This window comes from Archocentrus centrarchus, chromosome 2 (assembly GCF_007364275.1).
Source record: "Archocentrus centrarchus isolate MPI-CPG fArcCen1 chromosome 2, fArcCen1, whole genome shotgun sequence".
In the NCBI taxonomy this organism is placed as follows: domain Eukaryota; kingdom Metazoa; phylum Chordata; class Actinopteri; order Cichliformes; family Cichlidae; genus Archocentrus; species Archocentrus centrarchus.
In genome coordinates this window covers 23,759,930-23,783,946 of record NC_044347.1, presented here as the reverse complement: position 1 = coordinate 23,783,946, position 24,017 = coordinate 23,759,930, and the positions used below count along the sequence as shown (strand labels likewise).

The following is a 24,017-nucleotide window of genomic DNA, read 5'->3' as shown; positions in this document are numbered from 1 at the left end:
ACAGTACAAATGAGACGGTGGACACTCCAGTAGGACCACCTAACTGGCCGTATTAATGGATGTAACGCAAATACTAATATTGCACTCATATACAGCGATATTCAATGCATCAAAGGCATTATTTCCACATTTTCTGCCGTGTTGTGGCTGCAAAAAGACCTTATTGCCAGTCGCATCCGAGGTCACAAGATGTTTTTCTTTTCCGGCTGTGATGCAAAACAAACATATGCGGCGTTCCAAATGAATTACAAATAGTCACAGCTGGTTACTGGTGTATTATTCAAGTTCAGGCCTGCGTTTGTTTGCCTCTGTGAGTCTGGCCTATGTGCGCTTTGTGTGTAAGCCTGTAAATAATGCATTTCATGTTTAACTTTTACCGCTGTTTCCCCCATTCCATTTCCGGGCTCATTCCGAGTCCGACAGCTGGCTTCATTGTTCGTGTTTCCACATAATTGCGTTACATGTGATTACAGTCGGCGTGTGAACGGCGCTGTTGCGGCGCAGGCGTTCCATCTAAACAGGAACATCCACAGTCATTAGAGCTAGGTTAGCTTATACTGATGCAAGAGGTACTTAGCCCCTAATGCACCACCATTTTCATCATTAGTGTGCAAATTTATGCAGCAAAGTGCAGCAAAAAGTCCTCTCACAGTCTACACTGGGAGGAACCTGATTGTGATGTAAGGTTCTCGACATATAATTGGTCTTCAACGCATAGGCTCAGTGGAAGATGGTACGCTATACAGGAAAGTGGTGATGTATTGAAACATATATGATTTGATTAAAAAAAATGTTTGGACTTGAGTTCTGAATGTTCTGCTTAAAACACTGAATATTTCTCTGGCTTTCATCTGAGGTACCTGTTTTTGATTGACACTCGAATAAATTACATTAGACTTTGAATACTTTAATTTTGCTCTCCTTGTAAAGTCTAGCTGCAAGTTTTTTGATTTTTCTGGCTGTGAATAAGTGGTTGCAACGACTGAATATGGCAAATGTTACATACTTCATAAACCTTTCTTTCTGTTTCGGTTGTTTACGTCTCCTGTTGACTATTCTGTTGCACTGCGGGTACCTTGGTGAGCTTAACTGATTTAAATCATTTCTTTGAAGTTGTCCCCTGGAATAAAGAATCCCCCCTGCACAGTTTTGCACTTTGCTAATGTCTCACCTTTAGAGGAGCATATTTCTTATGAGCCTCATAGGATCGAGCAGCAGCAGATCATTTGTCTTTCCCGCAGTGTGCGTGTGTCTGTGTTTGTCTCTGTGAGTTTTCATAGCTTAAATGATGTGTGTGCATGCAAATCTGTTTCTATATGTGTGGATGCATTTGGATGCGAGTGCCAGTCTGTGTGTATTTTTAACCAGGAGGTTACACGTGTGCAAATATATTTAAAAAAAATAAAAATAAAAAAATGAAAATCATGCAGAAAAGCAAGGCTGGAGAAAAAAAACCCACTGCTGCCACTGTAGTGTGATTAAGGACAAGGTCTGAGCCATTGTGGGGGGTAAATTATTCACACAGCTGGAAAAAACCCAAATGTTGTTTACACAAGTACATCCTTGTGCATGTATGCTGTGGAGCACTGATAGCACAATGAGGGGAAATGTCATCCTCTTTCAATCCGACTACCTGGTGCGTCAATTAGCGCAGAGAATGTGCAGCGCTGAAGCAGGAGCCTCAAATTCTTTTATCTTGAAGGTAAAAAAAGTCTGTATGCATACTGTACAAAAGGTAGTCATAAATTACTTACAAACCACATGTATATTGCAATTCTTTATTTCCTCTTTCAGTTACAAGGTCTGTTTATATTCTGTACAGCACTGAAGGCACACAAAAAAACCAATAGATATAATGGAACATAAGTATATACAAAATATACAGAATAAATAATTAACTCTAGTTAAGTAGAAAAGCTACAGAGTGTGTGCTTACGTGAACCGTTCCAAATGTTGAGTTTCCAAGAGTATGAAGAGCATATAGTATAAATCCAGAACAATGACAGCGTCTACATTGCAAATGTCACTTGCCAGCTGTCAGCTGTTTTTAATGTGAGCTGGAAAGCAGAGGAAAAAAGTTGGCTGCAGTCTGCTGTGTGTCAGGTTGTCTGTTCAAAACTGGACCTTGACTTTTGGGCAATTTTGCCAATCACCATTCACGTTCCAGGAAGTTAATAAATGTGAGCACGAGGAACGAACAACATTCCCAAATGCTGCTGTCAGACAGAAAATAGTGGCACACGTCTCGCATACGCTCATACATACGGATAAATGATATTCCACATTAGTGGCTTATTTCATCTTAGAAAAAACAAAACATTTCAGCAGGACTCTGATTGTCATGCACCATCTTATGGCATTTGATTAGTGCAATGCATTTTTACAACATTACAGTGGTGTATATACTTTACTCGAAGTGCTCTACGTACTGACTCAAAGAAATAAAGTAGCTTGTATAAAAATAAATAAAGTTCCTATGTTGCGTCAATAACTGACAGGAGAGTAGCAGTCAAACCACACTCCTGTCACTGTATTTTTTTTTATGTACAGTTGGCAATTTACTGACTCTACGGCACAATGAGCATTCTAGTTGCGGCATTCCAGCTGGCTTATGTTGACAGAGGATATAATCAGGTCATACCCAGAGTCAGGGTAGACTGATTAAACAGCAATTCTGGGTCAAGTGATGATTGAAATTCACTCACTTCTTCCCAAACATCTGCTTTATCCTGTCAGGATGCTGAGGGGGTGGGTGGGTGGGGGTGCTATGTGGATCAATTCATTTGGCTGCAGTAACACTGCAGAGATTCAATCAATTATAAAATTTTTTTAAAAAAGCTGATTTTAAAGTGGGGGTTTCAACACAGGTCTGCTCAACAGACTGCGGTTTTTAACCTCTTAAACATCCAGCGGGTTTAGGGTAAGGGTTCAGGTCACAGAAGCTGATACTTTTGAACTCAAGTTTCATACTTTTCATCTAACAGTCGTTCTGTCTGGGAGTGCAGTGTTCCCTTAATCCTGATCCTGAACCTAACCCCAGACAGCACGCTAGAGACTAATCTAGGGTTGAGTTTTGTTTTGGCCGCGGGCCAATTTAACCTTTAAAGATGTTACATTACAAATGATTCCTCAGTGACCCGATGGATATTAAGAGGTTAAGTCACATTTGGCCATAAATAATGATTTTTACCAGCTACATAACATGGCTGTCAACAGATGAAAGGTAACAAACGAATCAACCAGTTACATTCTGTGCTACAATTAAAGAGATGTGCCCATCATATATCTATATTTATATTTCACACTGTGGAAAGTACAAGAGGGCAAAAAGGACAAGGCACTTAGATCAAATATTATAGATATTTATATTTATCACAACTTCTTAAGCTCAGTTAAATGCAGATTGATGCTCCAGAACTTCCAAATAGTCTGGCTCAGTATGTAGGTTAGCTTTGAGTTCAAAGTACTCATTCTTTGTTTGCTCAAGCATGACCTTGTGCGGTCTTGAGTACATAATTGTCTCCATTAGTTTCACCTCCTCCTGGTGCCCTGGGACCTGCATGTCTACAGCAGGCTGAAGCTGAGGGAGGTTTTTTCTCAGGTACTCCGTTATTCCGAGCTGCTGCAGCTCCTTCTCCCTCTCCAGAATGTTCCTGTATAAGGAGTTGGGGTTGCCGAGAGTCACAAACTCTGCTGGGCACTCTCCGGTCATGGGTCTGAACTTTGAGCTGGGGTTTCCTGTGAGGGGAGATGTATTTTCCTTCTCCATGATGCTTCGGCAGAGATGATGCTTGGAGCTGGGTTCGTCAAGGTTGTAATCCATATTGGCGTCGTGCTCCTTGTGCTGGGAGCAGTATGTGGGGTTGCGGCAGATCTGCACGATGGGACTGTGTGATCTCTCTTCATACAGAGTGGCAGACCCCGCTCTCTGTGTCAGAGTGTGGTGAGTAGTTTTCTGCCCGTACATGCTGTAATGCAAGTGAATGGGTGAGCTGCTGCTGGTGTTTTCTCGCGGCTGCTCCTCTGCTGCTTTTTTCTTCGCCCTTCGCCGGCGCCGATGCACGACAAACACCACGAGCCCCGCTGAGCAGAATATAACCATGAGGACAAAAACAAGAAGGCTTAAAATGAGCACAGAGAGTGGGATGGTGTCTGTGAGTGAGATGAACAGGCCCCTGTCACTGCCGTCAGGCCCCAGGGTGGCTGTCACGCTCTCCTCTCCACCTGGGGGCAATGGGTGGTAGGTCCCTAAACCAGGACAAAGCATCTCATGATGAAGGCTTCTTAGTTCGATCTGCATCACTTTCTTTGGTGTGTGACACAAAATGGAGCCCACCACTGTGTCCTTTCTCAGTTTCTCTACCCATTGTTTGAGGCTGAGCAAGTCACAGCTGCAGTCCCAGGGGTTGTCCTCTAAATAAATCTGCTCTAGCGAGTCGAGTTGATCGAGCACGTTGCTCACTGGCAGGTGCATAAGCAGGTTTTTTCTCAGGTTTAATTTGGCGAGAGGCACGTTGCGAAATATCTGCGCTGGAAGAGAGCTGAGCAGGTTGTTATTTAATGACAGCAGCTTCAGGTTTGGCAGGGGATTAAATGTGCCTGGAGCAATCTCTTTGATGAGGTTGTACTCCAGATATAGGTATTCAAGGTTGTGCAGTCCTACAAACATGGTGGAGAACAGCTTTTCGATTCTGTTGCCATTTAAATAGAGCTTTTTCAAACTGCTCAAGCTGAGGAAAGTTTCATTATCAATGTAATCAATTCTGTTGTTTGCCAAGTTGAGCAATTCTAAACTATCATATGTGACAAAGTCATATTTCAGGAGTTTCTGGATCATATTTCCTGTCATGACAAGCTTAGTTGGGCTTTGTTGAAGTATTCCGATATCCGACACCTTTTGAATTCCTCGGTCCTGACAATGCATCAAAAACCCAGCCACGGGATGATTGTGACAAGAACAGTGCTCCACACAGGGACTGCTGGGAATGTGAGATGGTGTGGGGATTCTGGCGTCATCTTTGGGATTAACCACCTTGGGAGTCTGAGCTACTTTGGATGAGGGCGTAACAACCATATCCAGTGACTTCGACGGCTCTTCTAAGTTAATATCTGCGTGGGATGGACAGAGGACGTCCCGCTTGACTTTAGCCAGAATGGTCCCCTTGAGGTGATGTGGTGTGATGCAGATCACATCACTGATTGCTGATTGGGCCCTCATGTTCTCCATCCAGATTTTTAAATGTAAAATGTCACAGTCACAAACCCAGTCATTGTCCTCCAGAAGGAGCTCCATTATGCGCCCGATGTGCTCCAAAAAGCCGACATACGGTAGCGTCTGGAGCTTGTTGCCACGTAGGTCCAGGTGGGTAAGGGGCACAAACCGGAAAATGTTGCTGGGTAAAAACTCGATGGAATTGTCATTCAAGATGAGGACCTTGAGGCGGATCAGTTTGTTGAAGGCCCCGGGCTCGATGACCCGTATGAAATTTGTGTCAGCTTGGAGAAATTCCAAATTCACCAGGCCTTGAAAAGTGTCCTCTTTCAGTGTGACGAGGAAATTGCTATTTATATGGAGTTTTTTCAGCAAACCGAGAGTGCTAAAGACCCCTGGCTCCAACTCTTGTATACTATTACCCCCGATGTGCAGCGAAAGGGCATTCTTAAGCCCTTCCATTTCCTCAGCACGGAGCTCAACCAAGTCATTTTTGTAAAGGTTCAGGTGGAAGGGCACACCTGCTGGGACTTTGATTTGGGAGATTTTGCTGATGTTTCTCTGCTCGCAGTTAAGATGAAGGATGCCGTCTTTCCTCTCGCAGGAGCACAAGGAGTCACAGGACTCACTAATGGAGGATGATGCCTCTGAGGGATGGATATCTTGGGATCGGACCGCAGCGAGAAACAAGCCGATGAAAATGACACAGGGCAGCATTTCGGCCTGAGATATCTGTGAAGAAAGGGTGGGCAGGGGTGGGGAGGAAACAGAAAAGTGTTAGGCATATATATATATATATATATATATGTTTTAGAAGTCATAAAAGGTCAAACTCAAACACACTGTCCTAAAAGATCATTCTACTTCTGTGTGGCATTAAAATTATATTCAATCTCAGTGAGCCAAATGTCATACCAAGTTTCATGTGTTAGGGCAACCACAGTTTATGTATTGTATGTGTAAAAGTGCAAAATGATATTTATGAGTGCATCATATGCATGAAGAGTAGACACATTTCTGTAGAACTGTGCTTGTACAGATTTTAATGCATGAAAAATATATAAGAGTCGAGTGCTAACACTGCATATTGTATTTAATTTTAATGAAATTCATGTTAGTTTTTAGAGAACGTCTCATTCCCTCCTATAGTAAACATGAGTTTTACATATATTTAGATTTATAGTCTCACATTGTGATTTATTTATAGAACTTTTACATTTTTCTCATGCAACATACAGTAGACCTTTTGACTTGTATGACTATGCTGCAATGCAAAATGGGCCATCTTTGTGAGTAAACCTTGGTATATCATGTTTCTTATGAGACAACCAATACATACAACAGATGTTCTACAGAGCTGTGTGTGTGTGATCTGAAATCATTATGTGGTTTTGAGCTCAGACAAAACTGTTGTGATGTGAGTGCGTTTGCTGGCACTGTCAAATGTTTTTGTAAGTGTAGTTTAAAAATTGACTTCTTTGTTAACAGTTTTATAAAAAAGGGCTGAAATGTCTAAGCAACTGTGAAAAACTGTAAGTTATTGTGTGATGTGTTCTTTTCTTAATGTTTTACCGCTATGTTGCCTTTATTCAGTGTGTGTAATACTTTGTCCAGATAATGTTACTCATATTAATCCAAAATAAAACTTCAGAAATCGGGGTACCTCCCTGAGCACTGCATTTTACCAATGAGTAAATAAATTCCACAGGGTGAGGACTGAGATCAGATAGCATCTCTTCCCAGTGACTCACAGTGGGATAATGGTACATTAAAAAAAAAAGGAGACTCGTTTAGCTGATTTTTCTGCCCTTTATATGCAGGCTCATCTGAACAAAGACTTAGTGTGAGTCATGCAAATGCAGAAGTCAGTTCACTCCATGTCAAAGCAACATTTAGAACAACCATTCTACATTGAGAATGGGAAATAAATGCCCCCGTTTTTTATTGCAAAACCAGATAACTCACACGAGGTTGCACTCAAAGTGAATTAATTTGGAACCAATCCTATATTCATGACTTCTTACAGATACCCTCAACTGTATTATTTTACAAACTATATCTAAGCATTAAACCAAAGCATGTTGAGGGGCAGTGCTGTCCACTGAAAACAGAAATCAAGCTTCACTGTAAGAAGGATTTATGTTGAATGACAAGGGAACTGCTGAAATGTGGTTTTAATGATGAGCAGCCTGTGCACCAATCTAAATCCATTACATTAAGTCGACTAAAATCCCGATGGATCAAAGGCTATATCACTCTCGGGGGACTGGTGCAGAAGTGTAGACATCTTCCCCAGATCAAGAATCGTCTCGATATTCACTGTTAACGAGTGGAATTCTTCAAAGAGTAAAGACGTGACAGATGACAGCCGTTCTTGTTAAAGAATGTGATTAGTAACTGGAAAGCTTCATCCTGGCAAGACAGGGCAAGCCAATCCAGCCTGTGTTTGTCAGAGAGTGAAAGCTCCGACTCATGATTTATATCGAAATGGTACTCAACCCTCTTTTGACAAAGTTCAGGAAATAGCTTCCCTCTACTCATAGTCACAAAGACGTGGGGCATGTTTTCCGGGGGTGTTTGCAGTTGCCTGTGCCCTAAAGCAGCAGTAGGAAAAATGCCTTTTGGCATCCAGACTAGAGATTAACCCTGCAAAGCCTAAGTCATCATCAGAACTGACTGTTATTCTGGAGAAAAACAAAAAGACTTTTTTTATTAATATTTTAAAGTGAACTTTTTGATGTGTATCATGTTTATGTCTAATTGGAGAACACTTAAAGTTTATAAAAATAATCATGTTCTATATAGCCTAGGGTTATACGGTCAGGATACTTAGACCAGAAGGCCCTCAACATACCCCTACCCATAATTATACATCAAAAACTTAGAATCTAAATACTAACTACAAATACAAAAATTAATCTAATTACCTCATGAAAGTCTAGCCATCCGCACACAAAACACATCTTACCCAGGGAGACAACCAAAGTTCAGAACAGAGAGAAGATCTCAGCTCCATAAACCTAAAACATCTCTGAAGTTGTAGCCTGGCCCTTGCCTTTTTTTTCTCTTTCAACTTTTCACCATGCCTCTGCACAGTTTGTGTGCCACAGGGTAAAGTCAGTGTAACTGATGAAATCCAGCATCTCCGAGGTTCAGGCATATACCCCTAGGTCATACCTGCAATAATGTAAACGCCTGAGAAACACTGAACTCTAAAAACAATAAAATAAAAACTCTAAGCCACTCATTCCAATCCAGATCCAAAAAGAATAAAATCATCTTTAAAAACAGCTTTCTTACCAAATAAAATTAATACATCACTACAAATGTCACTTAATTCTAAGGGGTAGAGCTGGCTGGTTCTTGTGTGGACAAGTTTTTCTTTGGCTAGAATTATAGCATATTCATTTGTAGGAGTTTCCGCATCAGACTGCAAAATCTGAGCTGTGGAGTATTTAAATGAAACATATAATGTTATGCACTAATGAATTAAGTAGTTGATGTACTTTTAACATTGATAAAAACAAAAAGAAAATAGCATTGCTCTAATTCTTACTGGCAGGCCAGAACATAAAGTGTGACATGAAATTGTGTTGTAAGATACTTTTCTTCAAATGTGTTCTATTTTTTTGGAATATCAAGAAAAGCTTTAATAATTGACTGCCACAAAATGGTATTCTTCAATTTGGAAAAACAAAAACAATCCAATAAAGACAAGTCACACAAAATTTGCTACCCCTGAAATTCCTGCAGTCCTTAATAAAGACAAAAGAAACTGTACCCTGCTAACCTTATACCCTTCGGTCACGACATACTGTAGGAATTTTAACAAAATCTTTAGGTAGGAGATGTCAGAAAATGAATCTTACTATAGAAAGTGATGGACACAATTGTGTATGCGGTGACCAAAGGGGTCATAAGCAGATAAATGTAGGCTATACGAATAGTAATGTTGGATGAAGTTATCTTGGTGGCATTTTTTGATTGGTTTCTGCTGCTGAATAGTGGTTAGCCATAAACACTGCACACAAGTGGAAACAGTTTACATAATCACCAAACCCAAGTAGGACACAGGTGAGAGAACTGAGTTCTGGAGTAGCCTACGAGCGTGGGCCCTCAGGTCATTTTTAAAAATTTCCCCCATGGAGCGCACTTCCCCCACTAATGCATTTACCTCACCCACAAGAGGAAGAAAATGGATGGATGGATGTTATGTACCTCCAGTTCCACCACAGAAAGCAGCTTTTTCTTCACTGCTTCCCTGCCACGATGATTACTGAGAGAAGCAGATGCTCTAAAACGTATGCTAATAATATGTTTGTCAGATTACAGGTAACAAACTGCACCTGCATTGTCAGTCGAGTCCTCACACCTTCATCTGTTCTGCTTGTTTGTGACCCTACACAAATTTTTGAAGTTCTTGACCAGCTGCTTTGGATATCACTGAAATAATAGAATAGAATAGAATAGAATAGAATGCCTTTATTGTCATTATACAGGATGTACAATGAGATTGGAGGACCACTCCTGTTCAGTGCCATGTAACAGAAAATCAAACTCTCTAAAATAAAAATATTATGAAAATATTATAATCTGGTATGATCAATATAAAAATAAACTGTCTGTTTCTGTGTTAGTAGATCAACAGCAGACCTTTTAACCCCCAATGGCACTTTTTCTCCGATTGCAGCGTCCTGCTAATTTGACCTGCTTAGTAAATCTGGTCCTAAATGCACTAATAATCTCATCATCCCTCCCTTACCCATTTCTGCAGGGAATCACCACAACATCAGGCAGAATACACCGGAATAATTAGTTGTATGTTCTTGCCTCAAGGGAAATCTGGCGCTCTGAGTCTGCCTGGACAGCAGTACAACAATAGGGAGACCTACCGGTCTTTGAGAAAGATGAGCAGCTCAATATAGCTCATTTACCAAACTATTATTTAGATACATGACGTAGAAGAACAACGGTGAACAGTGATGTCTGGGAAATTCTTTTAAACTGTGGACTGTTTTGCATTTGTGTTCCTGTCATTTATCCAGTCTGTCTTACTGAATTGAAAGTGTCAGATGCTTTTATTTTCCTTTTGTACAACCAACAATCCACAAACTGGAGATTTCAACTTTTTAATAGTTGTGTACCCAACTAATGAGGCCTGTTCATAAAATCCCAAATATAATTCATCATTCTGGCAGTCTTAATTTTTATTTAGTGAGGCTTTAAAAAGGTCATAAAAATAACTTTATTAAGGAGCCCTGACAAATCTTGTTTTTGCTGAGTAATCTGTGTCTGTGCTTCCATGTTCCTCATCAAATGATCATTTTGCATGTCTTCAAAACACTGCAGTCAAATGGTCACTAAATAAATAAAAATACAGATTAAACTAAATGTTATTTGCAATAATTCACTTTTGCAGTTGGGTAAGCAAACTCATTAAAAGAGGAGGTAATGTGATGGATGGAGTATTAGAATTGGCCAGAGGCCACCAAATTTGAGCTTTCACAGCCAAAATTTTCTCTGAGAGCTGGATCTGCCCTTAGACCTTCCCAGCTGGTTGCTTTTTCCCCATCCATGTGGAAAGCCATGACATTTACTTTGTGTTTATTTAGAGATCAGTCTTTAGCTTCCAAATCCAACAAGAAACACAGAAAACATTGAAACACAGTGGTACAACCAGCCTTTTCCAGGTGAGTATATGAATGTAAAATTAAACCTTGGCAAAACTTATAAGCTGCAAACACTCCTACAGTCAGACATCACAGAGAGCTGGGAAAAAATCATTTTCAACCACTTCTATGCAGGAAATCAGGAAACATACCATGTGCTCCAACTACTCGTGTTTAGCGATTAATGATACTGTGACAAACCATGAGACACAAAAATCTAATTTGTCTAACCCATTAAATTTACATTGTTTAGAAGGTGATAACATTCAGACCAACATCTCCCAAATCTGGTGCTGCATAATATCTTCAGCCATTTCCTTTTCATTATTTATCTGATTGGAGCCGTGTGGAAGTCACAGCACCCAAGGCACTCACCTTTGTGACCCTGGTGGCTGGTAGGACAATATGAAATGAAAAAAATACTATTAACAGATGTTATCGCTTACTGCATAGTAACACTGCAGAGAGCCGATATGGACAGGCAATGCACTCTTCCTACTGTATTGCAAACAGACTCCCCTAACTGATCCATTTTTCAAGCAATCAATGTTGCATGGAAGTCGGCGTGATGGGCGCATAAGATGAAACACTCTTCCGGTGCCAGTCTTCCGCTGCACTCTCTTTTTACACATTCAAATGTTCATCGCTTGCTGTTCAGAGAATTCAATTAGAGATCTACTGAAGCCCTATGAGATCGCTCCTCATGCATGTGAGTGAAGCCAACTCATCACCCAAAATCAAATCAGATTAGTGAAAAAAAAGGAAGTATGGAGCTGAGGAGGACAAGACACCAGAGGGAAAGTAAAGAAAAATCTGTTGATGGAATATTAATCACAGGCTGAGTTCTTCACCGTCGCTGGAACATACGCAGGAGGCTTTGTCCATTTATAAAACCAATAAACACCCCGTTAACACTTCTACTGGGCCAGTTATAAATTGTATTGTTCCAGTGCAGTGAAATGCTCCATATCATGGAACACCCACTGTGAGTCCAGTGCTCCCTGTGGGTATAATATGTCAGAGTGACAAGGCTTCTTCTATGTGATTCTGTGTGCACACTCACACAGAAACACACAAATACACAAATGCTCAGCTTCCACACACACACACACACACACACACATTTACAACACTACTGTAAATAAATGTTGCAAGTGCACACATATATTCTTGGATATTAGCAGCCAATTGCATTAAAATAACCAAAGACAAGTTTAACTTTCAGACGTCTTCATTTTAAGGTCAAGTCCAGAAATATAAAGGTCTGGGTAGGGATTTAAAATTCAGTTACAGTTAGAGGTTTATGAAACAATGCAACTGGGATAAAACTGTGCCTTTTCTTGTATTCATTTTCAATATGAAACTCTCATTGTGAGTTGTTTTACAGACGTGCATTTTCATCCTGACCTAAAACCCAGACTGAAAGAAATCTTTCTTGATTGATCAACGAGATCAATCTAAAAGAAGTAAAGTTGTAAAAGGTTTCAGTTAGCGAGCCTGTGGAAAGATCACTGATGTCTGCCTTCAGCTGCTTTTGCATCACAATCTTTGCTGGGCTCTCACCAAGTCCACTTTCAGCGGTGCTGGTTATTTGGTGGTCTCAGCTCTCCACTGCTTTCACGTAGCTACTGTACTGGTTACCCGAGGCACACAAGAGCCCCTTGTTTACCCCACAGACATCCTGCGATGGAGGCTGCGAGCCATCAAGGACCTTTAGCTACCTGTCCAAAACTGGGTTTATGGTCAAAAACACCCGCTAGTCTCGGCCTAACTCTATACAGGATGACCATTTGTCACGGTCACCGAACCACTTCCAACTCTTTATAATTTCTCTGTTTGAATCATATTTACATGGGATTTTTTCCTGAACTTTAAAGTTCAATAAATGCATTATGTTTGATCAGTTAATGAATAATCACTGTAAATAATCAAGATCACAATCACTCACCTAAATAATTGTGATTAAGCAGCCCTAGTAACAAGGCAGGCAAGTTGTATGCTTATCAACACTTCTGTAGGTCAGACCACTTTACAACAGGCTCAGTTCAGAATTTCTGGCTCCAGCATGCAGTACCAAACTATCACCTAAAACCGCCTCGTGTGATTGAATTGTTGTTTTTTTTTGTTTAAAATAATTTCATTTCACTTTCTCCCCTGGCTGTCTACCAGCGTACCACCAACTGGCATAATTAAGCTTGGTACATTAGATTATCATTCCTTGGAAATCTAAAGTATCGAGTAAGTAGTGTGAGAAAGCAATGGTGCTACACAGACCTTTGCTGATAAACACGTACCTTTGCAAAAGTCACTAAAAATCCCAATTGCTCCGGATTCTGACAAATACAGCTTACTGCTGACAGCATTTCAGTAGGACTGGACAGAATGTGGCTTTATCACAGCTTGACTGTGACAAACTTTAAAATGACAACTGTATTGGTGTGGGTATTCATTTGCAAAGCCAGAGTTCATACTAAGCATCCCATCTTTACTGAACAGCTCATATGCCCTTGCTTGCCACAGATTTTTGCACGCTTTATGCCCCTGACAGAGCACTGCAGTACCACTTATTTTACCATCTGTACATTTGTCATAGTTTCCAGAGAATTGAAAAAGACACACACACACACACACACACCATAGATACAGTATGTGACAAGAAAACAAGGACCTGGATTTGCACTGTACTAAGTATGAATGCACACCATCCATTTGACAGTTCCGAACATTATTTTTAGATAATATGAACACAGTCAAAGTCGTGTTCTGTCCTCGTCACTGTCAAAGTAAGTAAAGCATGCTAGAGCCACAAATAGCCCATAAGGCATAATTCCTTCCTTCTGTAGCAGGAGGCAACTTGATGTAGCATGAAAGACTTGTTATCCCTAGTGGCACCCCGACAGATAGAGCCATTCTCTTAGCTCGTTCAAGAGTGATAAAAGTCACTCCAAATTGGTGTTTTGGACATATCATGGAGATTTCTTGTGGAGATCTCACAATATTATTGGCTTTTCACTTGCTCTTAAAAGCATTAGTCAGCTCGGTTCTTAGCATTTTATGACCTTAGTCCTCCTCATTGCTAGGCTACCTGCAGCTGCGATGATTAATGGAACTTGACAACAGGGAGGTTGAAAGAGTAGAATTTAATTCACTGAAGTCTGAAGTTGTCTGACAGTTTAATCCGCTGGTTTACCACCAGCAGCAATAATGTAAATATAATCTGCATGAACACCGTGAGACTGAAACCCGAGCAGGTTTAAGATTAGGATTCTTCATGTCAAGTTTTATTAAGATGTATGAGGTAACCTGAGACACGTATTGTATTTTTCTGTGTACGGTTAAAGAGGATTCACATGTACATATATTGGGTTTCAATGCTCTTGCCTGTTAGTCGCTGTGAACCAGACGGTGTCACGTGTATCCCAACTGAATTGTGGAACTATTGCTTCATTCTGCTTGCGGTGCTTGTGCTGGAACGTTAATAAAAACTTTCCATGTGCCAGTGCAAGTGCAGCCAATTGAACTGCATTTATTCGAATGCTCCAGTGCTGCAACGAGTGAATCAAATGTGCTATGGAAAAAAAAAATTAAGGCAATTCCCATGTTTATATAATTATTTTAACTTTAGTTTTGCAAGTGCAGTACAAGTTATTGTTTCTGTTGGTTTAGATTTTTGTTTCAGTTAATTTTTTTTAAACTTCTAGTTTTAGTTAATTTTAATAACTGTGTTGCCACCAAGGATACCCCACCAAACATCAGGCCTACCCACTGAGATAGGGTCCCCTGAAAAATGCAGTTAAGAAGCTAGAAGAAGGATGGATAGTTCAAGTTCTGCAAACCTATTTTTATCCAATATGTAGGAGTTAACCATATACAAAACAATACAGTAAAGCTGCTCCACTTGTTAAGTGTCTGCATATTTTAATCAGTAAATGTGAGTTAACACTGAACTTTTTGGACTTGGTATTTGTCAGGCTGTTTCAAACAACAGTTCTTCCATTAAAAGGCTCCACCGTGCTGAAACAAAGATCCTTTTAGCTGTGTTGGAAGCACACAGCCTTGGTGATCAGGGGAGCGAGGCTGATAGCACACGCTCTGCTGGCTGCTACAAGGATTGCATCTTTAGAAACATCATCAGTGGCCCGGTAGAAAAAATTCGATTGGCCGTGTGCTTTTCTCATGTTGTGCAGTAGTTCTAACAGCTGGCAGCTGATCCCTGTGGCAATTCATAGGCAGATACTGAACTCCTTCATGCATAGAAACCTAAAACATCTTTATGACTATTAACTGATAGAACTCCACAGTTTTGCTTACTCACTACCTTGTGTATCTGCAAAGCTTCCTCACTTTTTGTTCTCTGCTGGTGGGCCTTACTTTCTGATAGAGAACATATGCATGATAGAACTAATAATAGAAACACAAAGGCAGCGTGGGGATGGGGAGGGAAGAGGAGGGAAGAGGGGGTGGCTCAGCTCCCCTGGCAAGCATGATTTAGAAGGCTTGCATTTCAAATGGTCTGTTTAACTAATGCGCAGTAATTAGTTCTCCTGAAATAAGCAGAGTTCCATCACTGTATAGTAGGATCAAGGTATGTTTTCTACAGAGACCCATCTGCACCAAACAGATGTATATTTCTGTATACATTACTGTCACTTTAAAAATAAAAGGACACTTTCTATTCAGGAGTGACTCACCAGCAGGACTGGAAACTGTAGATATATTTGTTCAAAATACTCAATCTAGTGGCAGCTGTACCTGGAATGTCAAACAAATCAAAAAGCCAATATGTTGAAGAAAACTGATCGTCAATAGGGATGGTGTTGTGTTATATCATTATGAGGTAGTTCTTTAATAATATTCAGCAAGTGTTTCTTATCTCTCCATCTCCTACGTAACCATCCTTAGTCTTTTCAGCCTTTCAGCTGTTTCTATTGCCCACTTTAAAGCTTACCCTCAGTAAAAAGGCCACAGGGCAATGGTAATGACAGTCTCATGATTCACTCCATAAATAAGTGTAGATCTGCCACTTGGAAAACAACAACAAAAAAAATCATTCTCAACGGAGCCACATATTATAGGTAGACAGGCCTGCCTACTGAGTATAAACAAAAGAAAGGGCACCACCTAGAACATTCTGTCATGCCAGTTAATCACAGCTTGGACTTTATGGTCCACAAAAAAAACCCAAAAAAAAGCATGCAATTTTATGGACAACAACCTGAAAATAGCCACTAGAATGATGAAGCCTCTAAAATACTAGTTTGAAAAAAGAAAAATAAGCTTTTCCATCTTAACATGTTTGATATCTGAAATTGAATTTTTAGTAAAGACCATGCTCAAGGGCAGCATGGTGGCGTGGTGGTTAGCACTGTTGCCTCACAGCTAGCAGGTCTGGGTTTGAAGCCACCGGGCCTTTCTGTGTGGAGTTTGCATGTTCTCCCTGTGTCTGCGTGGGTTTCCTCCCACAGTCCAAACACAGCAACTTTCTTTTCTTCTTTCATTAGCTCAAGTGTTTCATTAAATTCATCATGCTGCCAGTCTTGGTAGTAATGCTTCTTTTGTTTTTGTATTGCATGTGTGCTATGTTACTGGCATCAAGTCTAGAAAAAATAAATAAATAATTTACACTTATTATAACCTTTCAAAATACAACAACAGATACACACGAGTTCAATTTCCAGAATTAAAAGTATTTTTTGTGATTACCCTGTGCATAATTTAACCACCAGGGAGCGGTGTTTTACTCGTGGGTGTTTTTGGATGTCCTTTGATTCTTATCTTTTGCTCCTTTTTAGCTACCTCCCATTTTCGGCTTGCCACTGCAAATCTGAATATATTCCTAATGTCTCGCCTGGTTAAAATATGATGTGTACAATCTTGCGTAACAAACGTGTATTACACAACAGTGCAGCCTGGACCGAATTCAACTTTAGTTGATATCTCTTCATATAATACATTCATGTCTTGGATAGTCAAAGCAGCTGTTTCTTCACATTTAGTAGACAGCTTTAGTTCCTCGTGGAAGATAGGAAACCATTTTTTAAGAACAGAGCTTTACAATAAGTACTTTTAACATAATATCTTCTGTAGAACTCTACAACACCTTGTTAAACAGTCAATGACTGGCATTATTACTGATGAGATTTAATTCTAAGATAGCCAAATTTAGTATCAAATAACGAGGCATTTTCCAACACTTGAGATAATCTAAACAATTTGGTTAGTGCCGCTGACAAATCAAAGTTTGATATTCAGCCTTATGTACTACACTCTAGCTTACTGTTCTTCAGCACGGCCATGACGAGTTTACCAATTGAGCAAATTACTATGAAGTCATAAGCTGTTTTTTTATGACCACATCTGCTAGTGGCTCTGTTCATTAGTAACAGCTGAATGGTATGTGATCAAGTGACAATTCATCAAGATGCCTACTAAAAGCAAAAAAAAAATAAAAAATCTACATGCCATATGCAAACATGTCTGTATGTGTTTTATATTTACCTGACAGCAGCTAGACAACGGTTGTCATAAGTGACTGCACATTTTCACAAGTGGATGCACATTTTAAGCCCGTGCATGTTCAGGAGAGAAATGGAAACGATGGTGGAGCAGCTTTTTTTTAGCTGCATTAAAAGTAATAGGATTAGCACAAAGTCAGATTTATCTCTGAATGTTTGGGAAACATGCGGGAGCTGGATCATGCAACCCCCCCCCACCACCCCGCAAGTCTGAGTCTCCCTCTGCTCTGCCCTTTCCCTATTTATTCACTAGACACCTCCATAATTCATTACTGTGTCATACGGGAATCAGTATAACTTGCTTTATGATGCAGAGCCAGTAGAACTAAAACTCCACCTATCTGACACTTTGGCTGATGCAAATTTGCCTGAAGGAAATCCAGTCTGTGGTCAAGGGAAATAAGAAGACTCATTGGAACTGCCAGTATCAGACACAGAAGACTTAAGCAGAGGCAATGCTTATGGGTTGATAGTCAAAAACATTTTCAGACTGGCTCCACTGTTAGAGGATGAAAAGACTGATAGATGTCAAGTCTGGACAAGTGAGTTTGATTTAATCAATAACCCTGAGTTGTGATGTCTTTTTAAAAAGGCAGATACAGCTGGTACATTTTTACATAATTCTTGTTCAAGGTGTCTTGCTTTCAGCCTGTACGCTTTTTTTTCCCCCCTCAGTTAATTGAGTGTCTGACGACTTAACAACTGCAGAGACTTGAGCTGACCTGCGACGTCCAACTAAACAAGACCTTTCAAGACCAATTAAGTAGGCAAGCCACAGCGGGAAGTAAAAGGAGCTGGACAGCATTCTAAGCTCCTGCTAAACCCTGTTAACAGAACAAAAGCTTCAAAGTCAAAAGTAAGACTGTACGCCACCCATAATTCCCTGTTTGTTTTTGAGATGGATTACTGTGAGCCATCTGAAATTCTCAGAATCAGAACTGAAACTGCAGATTATTAAATGCAACGCGGCGCTGTCTGCACGTCTGCCGTAAGAAATGTGTACTGATCACACGCGACGCTGGTGCAACAGAAGGGAGTGTTGCACTTCAAACAAAGGCAGCGGGGTTGTTTATTGTTCTAAATAATCTGCTCGCTGAGCGTTTCGTCAGAATGCTAACCACAGCCCATCAAATTCTATGTGCTACTTTTCCAGCAGCAGGTTTTACAATATTCATAAAGTGCTTGGAAAGATAGAAAGATAGATAGGTGGAGACTCAACAGCTGGCATTAATGTTTGGTGTCAAAACACTGAACAATGCTAAACTTGTAAAAACCATTAAGGTGTGTTGAAAACATGCTGTTGCTACATTTAAATAATGAGCATAACTGCATTAAGTGAAAGAAATTCTGGGTAAGGAAGCCGACCAACAACTCTCTCCACTAGCCCATGGGCCTCAAGCCCCCTTCCATAACCCATGTTAGGCCCACGTTTACCCCAAACAACTGAGCCATCAGCACCAAAACTATCCCAGATTAGGCCCAGATGTGTCTGTTATGTGTAGCAAGAAGCACGTTAAGTGCTTTTTTTTAATTTTCCAAGGGTTTGTCCTTAGTCACTCTTTCGTAATGTTGTACTTGTTCGGGAGTGTGCTATCTCAAACATGCACTTGAAACGCTCCTGAATGGCATTTTTACAGGAAGTGCTTATCACCTTTTGATAAGTCCCACCTGCAAATTGACACCTTCTTCCTGCGACGCACAGCCTCAGAATACCAAGGACCTGGCTCAACGGCAGGAAAGAGCCTTCCTTTCTCCCAGTCTTTAATCCCTTTTCCCTCGGAGGTCTCCAAACCAACAGTTGCGTGCATCTACTAATACTGCTTTTAGCCTGGGGGGCTGAAACAGAGAATGAGGCAGAGAATGCGAGACGGTAAGACTTGTTGCGTCCGGCTAAGGGTTGTTTCATTTCAGCCTGACATGGGATAGCAGATTAAAGGCCCCCTCCACCCCTATCCCGGCAGTCCATTGCTTCAGAGTGCGTATGTGTTTCTGTGCTGCCTTGTTTATGCGCTCGCTCTGACCGTCTATCAACTTCCCGGAGCGCCCCTGCAGTGTTCCCAGGCACCAATTATGCCAGGACTTGTCCCGTTCCTCCTCTGGATTGGAAGTGATGTGGCTTGCCCCTTCAGGGTCGACACCACTGCTACACCCACATATCAGTGAGAGATTCTGCCAGCGCCCGCGGCCCTCCTCCACCACAATCCTGGAGAAATGATAATTATGACATCCACCCACTCAACAAGCATGAGATAGTTCAACTCCCTTGCCCCTTGTTCCAGCCCTCTTTTTTTTTATTTTTGACTGATTCAACATTATGTGGGCTCGTGCTGCCTACTTTCTCTCCGCTCTCCAATATATCTGCAGGATTTCTCTATCTGACAAACAGTGTGTGCTAATAAAGTTTCACCATGGCCTGAAGCTCTACTCTCGACCTGAACCGGCTCTAAATCTGCAGACTGCTCGCACCTGTCAGGCCAATTTCCTTTTGGTCGCTCAAATTATTACAACAACACCTATTCAAACACATATTTGTGGTTCCCCTTCACTGCAAACAGTTTGTTCAGTTGTAGGAGACTAACCACCACTGCACCACCTGATATCCACAAGTAAACATGGGCTCTTTTTTCCTCTCTGTAATTCCCTGTGGCTGGGTGTTTGTTTTTTTTTGTTTTTTTGTTTTTTTTTTGGGGGGGGGGGGTTATTATGGCAATGGTGCTGCAAAGCTAGAGGGAAAAAAAAAAGAAAAACCTCTTAATAGAAAGCACCGCAGCAAAGTTGTGTTTAAAAAAAAACTAATAGTCAAATTATTATGTGACCATGTGCCTGTAACTGTGGAATTACCTTATTAAGCATTCTTCATTCGAGCAAAAAATTGAGGTCCAGATTCAATTAAGCAAACTTAAAGATAATCAGACAGCGCTTTCCCCACTAACTTGCACTTCCTCTAATTGGGGGGGCAAAAGCAATCGTGCTGGCCTGTAAGGCATAAATGCAGATTTATTAAACTGCGATACAGAACAGGAACGTTAACAGCGCCGCGTAAAACGTAATGAGATTAATTGGCAAGCTCTGCTTTCTGATTGGCTCGGTTCTGTCAGAATTCCTGACGCAGCGCTCATTAAAAGACACCTGTGACCACTAACAGGAATAAATATTCATACGCCACAGAGGTAATTAGTTATGGTCCAAACGCGAATATGGTGACGTGTGAGGCAGTTTCAGTGTGTTTCCGTGCAGAGCGCTATTAAAACAAGAACCACTCACTACAAAGTTTTGCTTTATTTGATTTTATATTTCCTTTCTATGTAATAAGGAGCGCACAGGCACACCAGCCCGGATTACCACCGGGCAGCACCGCGCCGTTGATACTGTAACTGTGTGTGGCAGACAGCCAGGTGTGCTGGAGGTAATGGAGCCCCCTCAGGAAAACTCACAGCTCCTTCTCTGTTCCTTTCCTGTCAGGTCCAGGCACTTTTTTTTTATAGGCGCTTTCCGCCTGTGCTTTCTGACAATTTACACCTGAATATGCCACACGTTTTATAGGAGGCTTTGTTTTTATTTATTTATTTTTTTTTACAAATGCGGGTGTGAAAGTGGAGGGTTACTGCACTGCAACATTCTTTAGCTATTTAGAATCTACCCATAATGGACACGGACTCCTCATCATCTAAGCTATATTTTCAAGAAGCAGAAATAAACTTTCCATAAAGCACACCTGGTCCTTTATTGCTATCAAATTAATTAAGCGCAAATGCGCCCGTCGTACAGCAAGTGAGACTTACCGGATAAAACTGATGAAGAAATTTCGACGGGTAGTCCAAATTTTCACCGTGCTTGGTCCATCAGTTAATGCGGGAAAGCGACCACCTTAAAGGAGGGGGTAACACTTTCTCCACGGTCCACCAGGCTCCTTAAAAACGGGCCGACACACTAGAAAACTTCACGGGCTCCGTCAGTCCTCTCTTTTCCTTTGCGGGTCCAGAGTGTCCCTCTCTCTCTCTCGCTCCCCCTCTCTCCCTCCTCTCTCTCTCACACACACACACACACACACACACTCACTCACACACTCTCTCTAATTATTCCGATACACCAGGAGCTCGCGGTGAGGCTTCTCTCCGGTCCCGGGATGATGATGAGCAGCCCGCAGCCTTTCTCCTCACAGCCTTTCCACAATCAATTAGGATGAAGTTGCAGGTTCGAGGCGACAGTATAAAAGAGTGTTGTCATTAAAGCGAGGCTATTCTTTCCTCTCTTTTCAAATGATCTTTTTAACGGTCAACTTCAAATAGTGACAGCGCGTGCCGTGCTCTGCCCTCCGCTCTGTGTAGTTAACCAATCTGCGATATATTGGAGTTGCTCGGTAATTTGCATGCTGTAGAGGGGGACTACAGCGAGGAGAGGCGGCGTCAAGCCGGCCACGGCACGCGGTAGCTGCTCCCACAGAGACTTTCAGAATAAAAGCCCGGAGAATAAGATTGAAATCCTGGAAAAATATTTATTCAATTTTTTTTTTTACCTCTTTTAAGCAATTTCTCTAGTAAAGCATGAATTAGATGATAATTAACCACATATAATTATTTTTCATTTCTTTTCAAACATCTCGCAGCTAACCAAAAAAATTGAAGTCACATATTTTTTATGAAGGGAAATCATGCAACTTCCGGTATTTTTCTGTCTAGATATCGGACAATTTTATACATCTGGGAAACAGAGCTCCTCCTCTTGGAGATTCTCACAATAGGCCCACCAAGAAAAAAAAAATCTTGCATTGATAGCTTGCTGCAGCACCAAGCCCAAGGGATGGCTATATCAGTCAGATAAGGCATCCAAAACAGATTAATAGTTCAATAGTATGAAAAATATGTATGTAATAGTCCAGTATTCACACATGTCAAGTGTAGCATATTTGACACAATAGCATTGGTCATGTGAGAGAGAAGAAAAGAAGTGGGGGACCTGCACAGTGGCAAACTAACACACCTTCCATCACAGCAAACTGTGTGCCCTTGAACAAGACTCTGAAGTGCTTCCACTTCCAGATGAGTTGTGGCTCAGCTTGACCTTTAACCTCCCAGTGGTGCAGAAGTATAAGATCATTATTATTCCAGCTCATGCTCCTGTTTGATGAAAAAAAAAATGCAGACAGTATAACAGATCAAAACCACTGAAAATAACCTTGGAGTACAAACCGATCATCTGCATCAAAACCCTGGGTTGTAATTCTCTGCAGCTTACTCGCTGATCACTTTCAGATGGGCCGGGAACGTCTCCCCCACTCGGTTTTGTGTGTCTGCTGAGTAAAGCCAAGTGGGTTTGTCACAGGATTAGTGAAAATTTACTCCCATCTGGAACATCGCAGAGCTGTGCAAGTGTATCGCTTGACCTCATCAGTGACCCAACCCAGATAGATCTTCTCAAAGGATGTAGTCGGAGAGCTGAGGAAGCAGGAGTGAAGAATTACAACCTTTAAAAATACACAGGGGTTTGTAATGTAGAGTTTAGTCATAAAATAAATAAAAAAAATTTAATTCATTTATACAACTTGATGTCACCTTGCAAGCAGATTAAGACATTTAGACAAAACAAAATTAACATTAAACAGTGCATTAACAGCAGTGATAATGAGCAAGTGTGGTGTGCTTAAAATGCAAAGTCACACACAAAAGAACTCCCCAGCCTAATGTTTCATTCTGGTAAAAATACTGCTTCCTCTTAGAGGATCCTCGCTACAAAAAAACAAAAAAACAAACCCTTTTTAGAGGAAAAGGCACAGTAAAAAGCAAGTAAAATGGGCCCATTATGGTTCAAATCAAGAGACACCTGTGTGTGTGTGTGTGTGTGTGTGTGTGTGTGGGGGGGGGGGGGGGGGGGGGGGGGGGGCAGGAGTGTCAAAAATTGCAGTTCCTCTTAAGGCCACTTGAGGTTGGCTCTAAAAGCAAGTCAATCCCCATGCTCCCATGTTAAAATGCTCAACTTTACAGCATTAAAAATCTTGGTTTGAGCCTGATACATTGTTTTTGACACATTGTAGTTTCTCCCTTCATAACAACTGTGCAGTAGATACATTTTTTTATAGCTCATCACGTATGAAAACTGGTGAGGCTTAAAGTTAGGGGTGTGGCTTTGATGAGTGAAATTCTAATATTTTATTATTATGTTACTAATTAGCAGATATATGTGTATCTGCATTGGACTCATACGCTTTAGGAATTCAACTTGACAACAGAGCTCGCTAGAATTAGCCGATAACCTAGCACTCCACCCTCTCGTAAAATGTGGTAACTTATGGGTCCAAAAAGACCAACACCAGTGAACGCCGAGACCAGCCAGAAGACTAAAGCTGAGGCTTCAAAATTCAGAGTTCAAAACAAACAGGTGATGTCGTGATGGCTACATCCATCTTTTACATACAGTTTATGTTTTCAACTCAGTTTTTTCTGATAGTTGGAATGTGCTGGAGTAGCTTTGCATGATTTACAGTTGGTACAGCCTCTTAGTCTGTCCTCTCTGTGAAGCAAGCTGTTCAAGCTGTCCTTTCGCCTCTGATGAAGGCCAACTTTCTTCCAAAACAGATCCCTTGAACAGCAAGTTGGTGGGGCTTCTGCGCTCACAGCCTGAGCT

At 41.0% G+C, this 24,017-nt stretch overlaps 1 protein-coding gene across 2 annotated transcripts; it reads right to left on the bottom strand.

Moving 5' to 3' along the window:
- Positions 1-2,756: 2,756 nt before the first annotated feature.
- slitrk6 (SLIT and NTRK-like family, member 6) lies at positions 2,757-21,723 on the bottom strand. Of its 2 annotated transcripts, XM_030754228.1 has the most exons (3): positions 21,179-21,723; positions 3,477-5,944; positions 2,757-2,952 (listed from the first exon to the last, which is right to left on the bottom strand). In XM_030754228.1, exons 2-3 carry the CDS (start codon positions 5,927-5,929, stop codon positions 2,934-2,936), a joined length of 2,472 nt encoding a protein of 823 aa, XP_030610088.1. In that variant the 5' UTR covers positions 5,930-5,944; positions 21,179-21,723; the 3' UTR covers positions 2,757-2,933. The 2 variants fall into 2 exon arrangements, with proteins under 2 accessions (XP_030610088.1, XP_030610087.1); XM_030754227.1 differs by having other exon boundaries at positions 2,757-5,944.
- Between the last annotated feature and the right edge of the window lie 2,294 nt (positions 21,724-24,017).